Consider the following 13949-nt stretch of genomic DNA (forward strand, 5'->3'; position numbering starts at 1 on the left):
CCTCTGGCACTAAGGACACTTTAAGCCAATCCACCAGCCCTTAAGATCCTTCTTTTATTCTCCGTGCTCTGTGTGGGTGGAATCTTGCATCTCCTTCTAAGGTTACAGCTGACGCCCTGCAGCAATTTCTTCCCACATAATTCAGTTCTGAATGCCTGCGGTCTTCCTCGTGCTCCACCTTGACTCCGGGTGCCTGGTTGGATTCTGCGCACCGGCCAAGCTCTCACCCGCTTCTGAGGCACATCCTGAGGTCAGGCGGGTGAGAGCTTGGTTGAGGATGGTGACTTCCTGTTTGGTGGAGAAGCCAAAGTGGCTGGAATTGAGAGAGATTTTGAGAGAGTTGACAGGATTTGTTGATAGACAGGATTTGTTGATAGATTGGATGGATGGATCAGGAGAGTGTTTCAAGGGTGACTTCCTGTTTTCATCTTGAGCAGCTTGGAGGATGGAGGTTCCATTCCTGAGGAGGGGGCTCAGAGAAGGAGCGCAGGCGCGGTAGTTACAGCTCCACATTCAGGGGACGCTCGGTATCCACCCAGCTCCCCACAGGCCCGAGCACCCCAGTAACCCAGGAGGAGAGCCGACCTGCCTGGCAGCGGGGGTGAACGGCCACTGTATGCCACTTGTAGAGCCTGTTCTGCAGAGGTCGTCAGTGGCCCCTGCCGTGCCCACCTCCTCCCTACCCTTCGCCCCTGCACTCCCGCCCGTCCTTCCCGGAGACCCCAGGTCTCCCCACCTCCTCACTCATTCTAGTCTCTTTGCCTTTGAGATTTGAGCTTCCATCCCATTTTAGTGTGGATGGAGGTGCAGAGAACTGGTTTTCCGATGGGATTTGTGTGAGCCCAAGAGCACAGGGGCGCTGAGGACTGGAGTTTGGAAGAGGAGGGGGCCGTCCAGTGAGGAAATGGCCTTGGCCAGGGCAGCCGTGGGCTCCGAGGACAGACTGTGCTCTTTTCCTGACTTTGCCCCTGACAGTAGGTGGTCGTCCGCTCCCCACCACTAAACTCATGGATGGACAGAGACCTCTGACCTCTGGGGTCGAAGAGCATCCTTCCTGCCCAGGAGTTTAGGGTTGAGGCCGACAGCCATGGCAAACCTTCCCCAAGGACTGAGTTGGAAGGCGTGTGCTGGGCCACACTGGTGTCCCTGAGGCCCTTCTGCAGTCTGTGTCCAGTGACACACGGCCAGACTGGCATCAGCCTCCGCCTCCTGCCTGCCTCCCTTTCCTCCTCACGCCCACAGAGCACTGCCCTGTACCTGCCTCTGTCTTTAGTTGAGGAGGTGGCGAGGAGGATGGCCACATTTCCAAGGTCACTTTTACCCCAGGTGTCAAGGATAAGGGTCAGGCGGCATCTAAAGAGACTGTAGGACTTCAGCGTTGGGGTGCATGGATTGTGGATGGAGCACGGATTTGAGGGGAGAGCACAGATTTGATGAGTGAGCACAAGGGGGCGCTATTTACAGGCGGTCGAGGAGGGCCCAGAGAAGTAAATGTTTTGAATGGCAGAGACCTGGGGAAGAGCTTTCTAGGAAGGGTGAGCCGCTCTGCCCACTTGGACGAGGGAGTGACCAGGTGCGTTTGCTGTGCACCTGAGCTCTGCACTTGCAGACAGAGGGTCTCCCCACGGTCGTCTGCATTCACACTGTCCGCCTTGTCTAAGCACCCTGACTGGGGTTACTGTTCGTCCTCCTCCTGGTCCTAACTACGCCTCCATCATCCCACTATTTACATCTACTCCTATTGAAATGTTTACAAGCCCCGGATACGCAGTAAATACCATAGAAGTGTCTGTAAAATCAAAGAAATGACCAGGCTGTCTGTGGGAGAACCAATTTAAGCCACCAGTCCCTTTCTGCAGCACGGATTTATTTCAAGACCTGAGCGCGGGCAAGGGGACGACAGATGCTGTCCGGAGGCCACAGTCTCCTCTGGCCCCAGGAGGCGGAGCTTCACGGCAAAGCTTCAGGAGAGCGCAGACCATCAGAGCATGAGCACGGAAACGCGAGCACGGGCTTTCATTCGGGCCAGGACTCGCCCAGGGCCCATCTGGGGTGAGGGAGCTGGTTGGGGAGGGGAGGTGGCTCTGTGGCTTCTTCTCATGGTCCCTCGACTGTGAAGGTCCCACTGTTCCCAGCTCACTTGGACGTTTGGTCCAGGTATTCGATGTACTTCTGTACCCAGGCCTGGCTTGGGTTGGCACAGATGGATCGCCCACTTCTGGTCTGGAAGCTGAGGAGCAAGAAGGAGAAAATGAAAAATGGAGAGTCAGCAGGCAAAGAAGAGTCCGTCCCACCACTCCAGCCTCTCCCCCGACCCCCACCAGGAGTGCCTCCTGTGTCACCCCCACCCCACCCACTCTTGTCACTGTTCCTAGAGAGTCCCGCCCCCCTTCCCTCTCCCAGCCCTACTGGTTCTTGAGATTGCACCCTTTCCATTGTTGGGGGGGCTGTACTTACATGACCGCTTCTTGGGGGCACTTGTCACTGGTCCTTTCATAATTTTTCACCAAAGAGAGTGGGATTTTCCTTGTTATCGAGGAGAAACAGCAGACTCTCATGTTACCAGCTGGTTCTGCAAGATAGAGGACTGTAAGATGCTGGAAGCTTCTCCATGAGAAAGCTTAGACCTCTATCTGCATTCCCCGCAGCCCCTGAGGAGGGGAGGGAGACAGGAGATGGGAGCACCTGGCAGGAAACGGCCTGCTCTTCCTCCTCTCTCCGCCTTTTAAAAAATCTTTTGGCTAAGCCACACTGCATGTGGGACCTGGGTTCCTTGACCAGGAAAGAACCAGCCGCCCCTGCATTGGCAGCACAGAGTCTTAACTACTGGACAATGAGGGAGGCTCCCTTGTGGCCCCCCCCAACCACCCCCTATCCCCGCTTAAATTGTCCTCCTCTAAGTCCTTTCCTCCCTCCGTCTGCCTCTCCAGCCCCTCCCAGCCTCTTCTCCCAGACCCTCTCCAAGGCTGGGATGGGACTCTGTGGTCCTAGTGTTTCAAATTTCTGGTTTTCCTCAGGATTCAGGAATATGAAATCAGAATTCCTGGAAATTCTCAGATCATAAATTATTCTATATTCATATTTTTAAAAATGAGATAAAAATCATTTTAGGTTGTACTACATATTAATTTTTTTTCATTTTAAGGTTTTATTTTATTTTGAAGTATAGTTGATTTAGTGTTGTGTTAGGTGATTTTTTTAAATATATAACACTTTATTCTCATGTTTTAAAAATAATGTGACTACACAGTAAACAGTGAATCATTTTTCTATGAAGGTTTTTTTTTTTTCCCAAAAAAAGGTTTTCTATAAAAATAAATTCAAAGTAACAATAAGGGATGTTTCTATGTATGGTGACAAGATTATAAACTCAGTAACACATTTAATGTTCTCTAGCAGCTAAAGACAGTTGATAATAAAAAGCATGAAAAGATGGGAACATTAACACAAAATAAAGGGCCAATGAAAACCATTTAAAAACCAAAAAAAGTGCAACAACTATTTAAAATATTTAAAGTTCTCATTCAAAAATAAAAATTTAAAACACAGGCAGCATCAATTGCAAACTGCTTGTAGTCTTTACCTTTCTTTTGTAGCAAGTAATTCCATAGAACATTTTTTCCATTCTGGATTGGCCCAACTGTTGAAAGAATGTCTAAATGCATTTTCAGTTGGAGTTTGAGTACTAAATGCTTCCTTCACGTGAGCTAATTTCCTATTTTAATGATGGACATATCTGGTCTGCTTCTCCTGAATTTGTTTTTCTCATTCAAATTGATATTGCATTCTGCCCACACAACACGTGGAATCTTAGTTCCTGGACCAGGGATCAAACCTGTGTCCCTTTCATTGAAAGTGTGCAGTCTTAACCACTGGACCACCGGGGAAGTCCCCTGCTTTAGCTAATTTAGATTGTATATAAATGTTAGCAAATGTTTTTGGTTTCATGTCCCAGTATTCTGTGACATTTATGCATTTTCTCTTTGTATTTCCTCTTACGTGATTGGGCTTCCCTGGTGGCTCAGATGGTAAAGAATCCGCGTGCAATGCAGGAGACCTGGGTTCAATCCCTGGGTTGGGACAATCCCGTGGAGGAGGGCATGGTAACCCACCCCAATATTCTTGCCTGGAGAATCCCCATGGACAGAGGAGCCTGTGGGCTACAGTCCATGGGGTCGCAAAGAGTCAGACACAGCTGAGTGATTGTGAAGGTGTATGAATTTTACAAACTTACTAGCATTTCTTCGGAGAAGGCAATGGCACCCCACTCCAGTACTCTTGCCTGGAAAATTCCATGGATGGAGGAGCCTGGTAGGCTGCAGTCCAGGGGGTCGCTAGGAGTCGGATACGACTGAGCGACTTCACTTTATTTTTTCACTTTCATGCATTGGAGAAGGAAATGGCAACCTACTCCAGTGTTCTTGCCTGGAGAATCCCAGGGATGGGGGATCCTGGTGGACTGCCTTCTATGGGGTCACACAGAGTCGGACACGACTGAAGCGACTTAGCAGCAGCAGCAGCATTTCTTAGCAGCAGACAGAGCTGTGAACTGCCATGTGTAACAGGGCAATGGTCTCAAGAAGCTGGATCAAGACCACTTCTCCCGTTTGTGCTCCAGCCCACATCCCCCCACGTGCTGATCTTAACCTTAACTCCACGTGCCAGTGTTTCCTGCTTTCATGCCTGATGTCAGCAAATTCCTTTAAGTCAGTGACATCTCTCTGTTGAATGTTAAGCTTTATTCCATCAACAGAATTAGAATACTTTTGCCCGTTTTCCCCAATTGCTCAACTGACTTTTCTTGGGATTTGGAATTTAGAAAAAACATATACTGTCCTGAGAAATGCTGAGAAGAATTCCCACTTGAAAATGCTAGTGGACGTCCAGGGTGGGCCACAGCAGGGCGGGACTGTTCCCTGCGTCTGAGAGGACCCTCTCTCACAGGTAGGGGCGGGGTTGCTGCTAGAAGCGGACGTTTGCTCGGCTCAGAGGAGCAGGGCTTTGGCTAGGAGGCAGGAAAGTTCAACTTGTCCTTGTTTTTTTTTTTCCTGAAAGCTGTGTGACTCCAGGCAGGACACCCACCCTTTCCTTTGTCCTTGAAATGGCAAATAATAGCCTTGCGGCAATAGCCTTGTGCAAATTGATTTTTATACCGATGATTGTTTTGTGCAGTAAAGGCCTTATTACCCCCATGGAACAGAGAGGAAGCTGTGGGTCCGGAAAACTAAACAAGGCACAGAAGGTCACAGGCTGACCAGAGCAGAGCTTCCAGACCCAGGCTCCTGGGGAGAGATGATCTGCTTCTGCTCCCAGTGCATTCCAGCGTGTTGCCTAGCAAGTGGCACAAAGTCGGCTTTTTATGTATATACGGGATAGATCCTCTCCTGAGATGTTGTGCAGAGCAGCTGCAACTCTGGGTCAGGCATGGGATCATTGGGGTCAACACTGACGCACTTACCACCAGTCTGGACCCAGACAACCATTCTGTGGGTCATTTTCAGTACAGTGTTCAAAAACATGACCTGTGTTAGACAGCATTCCATCATAAAATAGGCCTATGTTGGATGATGTTCCCTGACTGTCGGCTAAGGTGAGTTCTGAGCACCTTTGAGATAGGCGAGGCTAAGCTATGGTGTCTGGGAGGTTAGGTGCATTATATGCATTTTCAACTTCCGGTATTTTCCATTTCCGTTGTGTTTATCGGGAGGTAACCCGAGAAGGAAATGGCAACCCACTCCAGTATTCTTGCCTGGAGAATCCCATGGCCAGAGGAATCTGGTGGGCTACAGTCCACAGGGTCGCAAAGAGTTGGACACGACTGAGCAACTTAACTTTCAACTTTCAACTCAACCCCCTCATCAGTCCAGGAAGATGTGCCCTGAGACTCTACTACAGGCCTGGTGCCTGGCTTAGTTCCCGATGTGACTCATCTCCCTTCCTCAAAACCACCCTTTGAGAAGTTATCATTGATCTGGTTTGCAGATGAGAGGTCATATGACAATAACTGAAATTATTGGAAAGCAGTGAAAAGCTCTTTCGCAGTCAAAATTTCACAGTCAAAATTGGAAAATAGCCATCATCCATCGAACTAGCAGAATGTCAGATGACAGCCCTAGTGTGGAGTATTGTTTGGTCTCTGATTTCAGTTGAAATTCAGCTCAAGAGACCTGTTTACAATAGCCAAAACTTGGAAGCAATCTAAATGTCTATTGATAGAGGAATGGGTAAAGAAGATGTGGTACATGTGTACATATATACATACATACATGTATACATATATACATACATGTGTACATATATACAGTGGAATATTACTAAGCCTTTAAAAATAATGAAATGATACCATTTGCAGCAACGTGTATGGATTTAGAGATTGCCATACTGAGAAAACTCTGGGAGATGGTGAGGGGCAGGGAGGCCTGGCGTGCTGCAGTCCTTGGGGTCACAAAGAGCTGGACACGACTGGGCGACTGAACAGCAACAACAGCAACATACTAAGAAGTAAGTCACACAGAGGAGGAATATCCTATGACATCCCTTATACTCAGAGTCTAAAAATAAATGATACAAATGAACTTATAAAACAGAGACTCACAGACTTAGAGAATGAACTTGTGGTTGCCAGGAGGGAAGGATGAGGGAAGGGAGACTTAGAGAGTTTGAGATGGACATGTACACACAGCTATATTTAAAATGGATAACCAATAATGACTTACTGTAGAGCACAGGGAACTCTGTTCAATGTTACGTGGATGGGAGAAGAGTTTGGGGGAGAATGGATGCGTGTATATGTATGATTGAGTCCCTTCCCTGTTCACCTGAAACTGACAACATTGTGAATCATCTATACCCCAATACAAAAATAAAAGTTAAAAAAAAAAAAAGAAATTCAGCTCAGGAGAGTTGTTTCCTGGGAAGCCTCCTCCCAGGTCCCTCTGTGCCGCCTTCTCCCCTGGCTCCAGCCCCCCGCAGTGAGGCAAGCAGGCCTGTTGAGGGCAGTGAGCTGGGGGTCAGGACACTGGGGTTTAGCCCTGCCTCCTCTTCCTGTAGCACAGGTATTTACTGAAAGCTCGTACACGGCTCTGTGCTGTGTACACACTGGACAGTTCTTGCAGGGAGAGGACGGAAGCTGACCCGCGTGTCTCAGGCTCAAAGTCCCCCGAGACCACGCAGACCACAGCTGGGTGTGGCAGGCAGTGGGGACCCTGAGGCCTGGGCAGCGCCCCTTATCTAAAGGGACATCACCTCCACCTCAGTCTCATTTGGAGGTGAGCTTGTGGAAACTCGGGCTCGTGTCTGCTTGGTCTTCCATATTTGTGAAAGAAATGGGCAATAGGGATTTTTAACGTTTCCAGTTTTCAATGCTGGCAACCATTCAAATACAGTCAACCCCTCATCTAAGCCGTGAAGAGAGCGTGATCCTTTGTGGGTTCCTCTCACCCAGATTCTGCTCCTGTATGGAGGCAGCTGAGCAGACACCTGCAGGGCTCTGGGTCAGCTTCTCGAGGCTGGGGACCAAAGGCCAGGAAGGCTGTTTTCAGAGGCAGGTTTTCCCCACCCCAGGGGAGGCAGAAGTGAGCCCCGACCGGATATGGGGAGACACCCTCGGGAAAGACACTGTTTTGCAGGAACCCCAGACCATGTTTTCCAGACCACCCACAGCTCCTCACTGCAGCCCCACACCCTGCCCACCCCCACCTTCTGTCTCCAGCCCCTGTATTCTCTTTGTTCAGAGCAGTGGGAGTAGCAGGCTCACCTTCATTGGCCTCCGAGTGCAGGACGGCAAGAGTGAGGAGGAAGGCCAGGGTGGCCAGGCTGACCCTCATCGTTCTGGGTGCCGACCAGCAACAGGAACAGGGCTGGGCTGAGGACTCCTGGGTTCTCTGGCTCCTTGAAATCTCGGCTCTGAGCCTCCTTTATAAAAAGTTGCTGCTCAGGAAGTCATAAGATCCAAAACTTTAAGCTTGCAGTTTTGATTCTTTGGAATTGTGACCAATGACATATGTAAATTATGAGAACTCAGTCAATTTAGACGAAGAAAAGAGGAAGGCAGAGAGTGGCCCTGGCTTTCACGTTTGGCTGATGTCTTGAGGGTGGTGGTGGGGGAGGCCCGAAGACCAGGAGCTATGTCAGAAATGGCCCCCCTTTCCTGGTCTCCCCTGGGAGGCTGGTTAAGCCCCCTCGGAGAGCCCGACCTAAGGGGTGGACCATGAGCTCAGAGGCTGGGTGACTGTCTCAGGATCAGCAGCTCTGGCTGGACACCAGAGAGGGATGTGGGGGTGAGTGCAAGTTCACCCCGAGCACAAGACCCACGACTGATGGGGGCTGGGCAGGGGGAGCAGGGTCCAGGGGGGTCCGGGGACAGCTGGGCCTCACCAGCCAGGGTGGATTAGAAACCTTCACCTACGTGGAACAGAAGGGCCCTGCCCCCTGCCCAGCCCAGGGAGCTTCATCAGACCCTTAGCTACCCAGGCAGGGGCCTGGGCTCTCTGCTTAGCCAGGCCGGCCTCCAGGACAAGACTGAGGGACAGTTTCTTCTGGACTGAGCTGGGGGAGCCAGAGGCAGGGCAGTGTTGTCCACAGAATACAGTTGTGTCTTGTCACCCTAAGTGTGTGCGGCAGGGGCCGTGCTCAGGATGCCAGGATGGTTTAGTGACCGAGATGGAAGGTGCCAACCACCCTGGTTTGCCTGGGTAAGAGGGTTCCAGCAAATTTGGAAAACTCCACAGTGGCCACAGGACTGGGAAAGGTCAGTTTTCATTCCAGTCCCTAAGAAAGGCAATGCCAAAGAAAGCTCAGACTACTGCACATTGCACTCATCTCACACGCTAGTAAAGTAATGCTCAAAATTCTCCAAGCCAGGCTTCAACAATATGTGAACCGTGAATTTTCAGATGTTCAAGCTGGTTTTAGAAAAGACAGAGGAACTAGAGATCAAATTGCCAACATCTGCTGGATCATCGAAAAAGCAAGAGAGTTCCAGGAAAACATCTACTTCTGCTTTATTGACTACGCCAAAGCCTTTGACTGTGTGGATCACAACAAACTGGAAAATTCTGAAAGAGATGGGAATACCAGACCACCTGACCTGCCTCTTGAGAAATCTGTATGCAGGTCAGGAAGCAACAGTTAGAACTGGACATGGAACAACAGACTGGTTCCAAATTGGGAAAGGAGTATGTCAAGGCTGTATATTGTCTCCCTGTTTATTTAACTTATATGCAGAGTACATCATGTGAAATGCCAGGATGGATGAAGCACAAGCTAGAATCAAGATTGCCAGGAGAAATCTCAATAACCTCAGATATGCAGATGACACCACCCTTATGGCAGAAAGTGAAGAAGAACTAAAGAGCTTCTTGATGAAGGTGAAAGAGGAGAGTGAAAAAGTTGGCTTAAAGCTCAACATTCAGAAAACTAAGATCATGGCATCCGGTCCCATCACTTCATGGCAAATAGATGGGGAAACAGTGGAAACAGTGGCAGACTTTATTTTTTGGGGGTCCAAAATCACTGCAGATGGTGATTGCAGCCATGAAATAAAAGACTTTTACTCCTTGCAAGAAAAGTTATGACCAACCTAGACAGCATATTAAAAAGCACAGACATTACTTTGCCAACAAAGGTCCGTCTAGTCAAGATTATGGTTTTTCCAGTGGTCATGCATGGATGTGAGAGTTGGACTGTGAAGAAAGCTGAGTGCCGAAGAATTGATGCTTTTGAACTGTGGTGTTGGAGAGGACTCTTGAGAGTCCCTTGTACTGCAAGGAGATCCAATTAGTCCATCCTAAAGGAAATCAGTCCTGAATGTTTGTTGGAAGGACTGATGTTGAAGCTGAAACTCCAACCCTTGGCCACCTTATGCAAAGAGCTGACTCATTGGAAAAGACTCTGATGCTGGGAAGGATTGAAGGCGAGAGGAGAAGGGGATGACAGAGGATGAGATGGGTATGGCATTACCAACTCGATGAACATGAGTTTGAGTAAACTCTGGGAGCTGGTGATGGACAGGGAGGCCTGGCGTGATGCGGTTCATGGGGTCACAAAGAGTTGGACACAACTGAGCAACTGAACTGAACTGAACTGAAGAGGGTTCCTGGGATATGGGACTGTTATTTCCTGTATCTTTGAGAGTGGCCAACTAATGATGTGGGGTGATAGTTCGTGGTGTTAAGTACCTGTGTTTTATCAGCTGTACATAGTAGGGTTCCAGTTTGTTGTCCAAAAAAAGTTTCCCACTGAAAGGTAAAAGCATTAACCCCCTGTTCTCATGGAAAGAGCAGAAACTTTGGATCTAGTCTGAGGCATTGTTTTAGGTCCCAGAGTCCACCACGTACAAGCTATGGGAACTTTTGAGTAATTTCATTAAGCTTGTAAAGCTTTGCATGCTTTCTGAAAGGTGTGTGCAACCTAACAATGTAAGTGAGTGAAATTTCCCTTAGGTGTCTGCATTGAGACATTCCCGAGCGCTGAGGTTCACTCATGCAGTAGATTTAAAAATTTTAACCTTATTTTTAATTTTAATTAAAAAATTTTTTTTTATTTAATTTTTAATCTATGTTTACAGATTAAAGATAAAGAGATAAATGGTTAACATTGATTGACCATTCGCCAGATAGTCAATACCGAAATCACATTGATTATATTCTTTGCAGCCAAAGATGGAGAAGCTGTATACAGTCAGCAAAAACAAGACTGGGAGCTGACTGTGGCTCAGATCATGAAGTCCTTATTGCCAAATTCAGACTTAAATTGAAGAAAGTAGGGAAAACCACTAGACTATTCAGGTATGACCTAAATCATGTCCCTCATGATTATACAGTGGAAGTGACAAATAGATGTAAGGGATTAGATCTGATAGACAAGGTGCCTGAAGAACTATGGATGAAGGTTCATGACACTGTACAGAAGGCAGTGATCAAGATCATCCTCAAGAAAAAGAAATGCAAAAAGGCAAAATGATTGTCCTAGTGGGCCTTACAAATAGCTGAGAAAAGAAAACATGTGAAACGCAAAGGAGAAAAGGAAAGATATACCTATCTGAATGCAGAGTTTTAAAGAATAGCAAGAAGAGATAAGAAAGCCTCCCTCAGTGATCAGTGCAAAGAAATAGAGGAAAACAATAGAATGGGAAAGACTAGAGATCTCTTCAAGAAAATTAGATATACCAAGGGAACATCTCATGCAAAGATGGGCACAATAAGGGACAGAATTGGTATGGACCTAATAGAAGCAGAAGATATTAAGAAGAGGTGGCAAGAATACACAGAAGAACTGTACAAAAAAGATCTTCACGACCCAGATAAGCACGATGGTGTGATCACTCATCTAGAGCCACCTGTCCTGGAATGTGAAGACAAGTGGGCCTTAGGAAGCATCACTAAGAACAAAACAAGCATAGGGGATGGAATTCCAGTTGAGCTATGTCAAATTCTAAAAGATGATGCTGTGAAAGTGCTGCACTCAATATGCCAGCAAATTTGGAAAACTCAGGAGTGGCCACAGGACTGGAAAAGGTCAGTTTTCATTCCAGTCCCAAAGAAAGGCAATGCTAAAGAATGTTCAAACTACCACACAATTGCACTCATCTCACACACTAGCAAAGTGATGTTTAAAGTTCTCATAGCCAGGCTTCAACAGTATGTGAACTGTGAACTTTCAGATGTTCAAGATGGATTTAGAAAAGGCAGAGGTACCAGAGATCAAATTGCCAACATCTGCTGGATCATCGAAAAAGCAATAGAGTTCCAGGAAAACATCTACTTCTGCTTTATTGACTACACCAATAGTCAACGCTTTGACTGTGTGGATCACAACAAACTGGAAAATTCTGAAAGAGATGGGAATACCAGACCACCTGACCTGCCTCTTGAGAAATCTGTATGCAGGTCAGGAAGCAACAGTTAGAACTGGACATGGAACAACAGACTGGTTCCAAATCGGGAAAGGAGTATGTCAAGGCTGTATATTGTCTCCCTGTTTATTTAACTTATATGCAGAGTACATCATGAGAAATGCTGGACTGGATGAAGCACAAGTTTGAATCAAGATTGCTGGGAGAAATATCAATAACCTCAGATATGCAGATGACACCACCCTTATGACAGAAAGGGAAGAAGAACTAAAGAGCCTCTTGATGAAAGTGAAAGAGGAGAGTGAAAAAGTTGGCTTAAAGCTCAACATTCAGAAAACTAAGATCACAGCATCTGGTCCCATCACTTCATGGGACATATATGGAAAAACAGTGGAAACAGTGGCTGACTTTATTTTTTGGGCTCCAAAATCACTGCAGATGGTGACTGCAGCCATGAAATAAAAAGACACTTACTCCTTGGAGGAAAAGTTATGACCAACCTAGACAGCATAAAAAGCACAGACATTTGCCAACAAAAGTCCATCTAGTCAAAGCTATGATTTTTCCACTAGTTATGTATGGATGTGAGAGTTGGACTCTAAAGAAAGCTGAGTGCTAAAAAATTGATGCTTTTGAACTGTGGTATTGGAGAAGACTCTTGAAAGTCCCTTGGACTGCAAGGAGATCCAACCAGTCCATCCTAAATGAAATCAGTCCTGAATATTCATTGGAAGGATTGATGCTGAAGCTGAAACTGCAATACTTTGGCCACCTGATGTGAAGAGATGACTCATTGGAAAGGACCCTGATGCTGGGGAAAATTGAAGGCAGGAGGAGAAGGGGACGACAGAGGATGAGACAGTAGGATGGCATCACCGATTCGATGGACTTGAGTCTGAGCAAGCTCTGGGCGTCGGTGATGGACAGGGAAGACTGTGTGCTGCAGTCCATGGGATCGCAGAGTCGGACACGACTCAGTGACTGAACTGAACTGATCTTTATTGAACTTCTTCTGCATGTCAGATACTTTCTACAACCTGGGGATACTAAGGCAGACAAGAAAAGAAGGCTTCTGCTTTTTAGATGCTCAAATTATAGTGGAGAATCAGACAAACAGGGAGTAGGAGATGGAATTAGAAGTTAGAAAGAGGAAAAACCAAGGTGTTCTGATAGACCTGAGGGTCGAGTGGAGGTTGCTTACCAAGCCAGTCAGGGGAGCCTCTTCAGAGGGAGTGTCACTTCTGCTGGGGCTGGCCTGTTGAGGATGAGCCAGACTTGCTTGGGGGAGACTGGAGGAGGTGTGTCCTAGGAGTGGGAACAGCAAGACCAAGACCTAGAGGAGGAATGAGATTGGAGCATTCGAGGAATACACAGATGAGCAGGTGACTGAAGAGAAGGGAGGTGAGGGCCATTGTCCAGGTCCTTTCTGTCTGGTCACTCGACAGTTTACTTTCCCTTTCATCCATGTGGGCCCTGAAGGTAGCTGCATCCTGGAGAACAGGTGGGTGGATGTAACAAGAGCTCTTGTCAGCTGCTTTAAGGGAAAACAGGAAGAGAAGACTGTGAATGCCTCCCCCTGAGACTTCAGTCTCCCCCCTGTAGGTGGATGGAGAGGGTCTGAGCTGCCTGATTTCTCCCAGCAAACCAGAGCCCAGTGGGGAGCAGGGCCTCTCCCGGTTCTTTTTAAGTTCAGAGAGATGGAGAGACATGTAGTGGATGCCTCTGATGGCTGCCTTTGTCCTCCCTGCTGACTGTGGGCTCCTGGGTGTGCACCAGGGAGGGGCAGGTGGCCGACACTGGTCTTTGTCCCTTGGTGAGCAGAGCGTCAGATGTGGGGGAGGTGGGGGACACACGTGGGCAGGAGGAGGGGAGAAGCTGATTCATTCACATCATCGCTTGCATCCCTGTGCCAACTTCTGGACTCTTGAATCTAAGTTCCTGGTAACACTCAGGTATCAGCTTTCCATGCTTTTGTAAACAGCATGTACCCTCCTCCTGAAGCTTTATTCTTGCATAACTGACCCTACTTCTCTACTCAGAAAAGAAGGGCTGGAGTGAGGCAGGAGGCCTGGGGAGGATTAAGGCTGGGTAACTT

General features: G+C 47.7%; 1 protein-coding gene across 1 annotated transcript; it reads right to left on the reverse strand.

Annotated features, from left to right (window-relative positions):
- Positions 1 to 1846: 1846 nt before the first annotated feature.
- On the reverse strand, positions 1847 to 7989 carry LOC102287915 (regakine-1). The gene is made up of 3 exons (XM_005899665.3): positions 7757 to 7989; positions 2458 to 2572; positions 1847 to 2230 (listed from the first exon to the last, which is right to left on the reverse strand). Exons 1-3 carry the CDS (start codon positions 7824 to 7826, stop codon positions 2137 to 2139), a joined length of 279 nt encoding a protein of 92 aa, XP_005899727.2. The 5' UTR covers positions 7827 to 7989; the 3' UTR covers positions 1847 to 2136.
- Between the last annotated feature and the right edge of the window lie 5960 nt (positions 7990 to 13949).

Source organism: Bos mutus, chromosome 19 (genome assembly GCF_027580195.1).
Source record: "Bos mutus isolate GX-2022 chromosome 19, NWIPB_WYAK_1.1, whole genome shotgun sequence".
Classification (NCBI taxonomy): Eukaryota; Metazoa; Chordata; class Mammalia; order Artiodactyla; family Bovidae; genus Bos; species Bos mutus.

Coding starts and splice junctions, on each gene's coding strand:
- LOC102287915 (XM_005899665.3), bottom strand. CDS start 7,826: ATGAGGGTCAGCCTGGCCACCCTGGCCTTCCTCCTCACTCTTGCCGTC. Junction 2,573..7,756: donor GCACTCGGAGGCCAATGAAG/GTGAGCCTGCTA, acceptor TCTATCTTGCAG/AACCAGCTGGTAACATGAGA. Junction 2,231..2,457: donor TGCCCCCAAGAAGCGGTCAT/GTAAGTACAGCC, acceptor CTTGCTCCTCAG/CTTCCAGACCAGAAGTGGGC.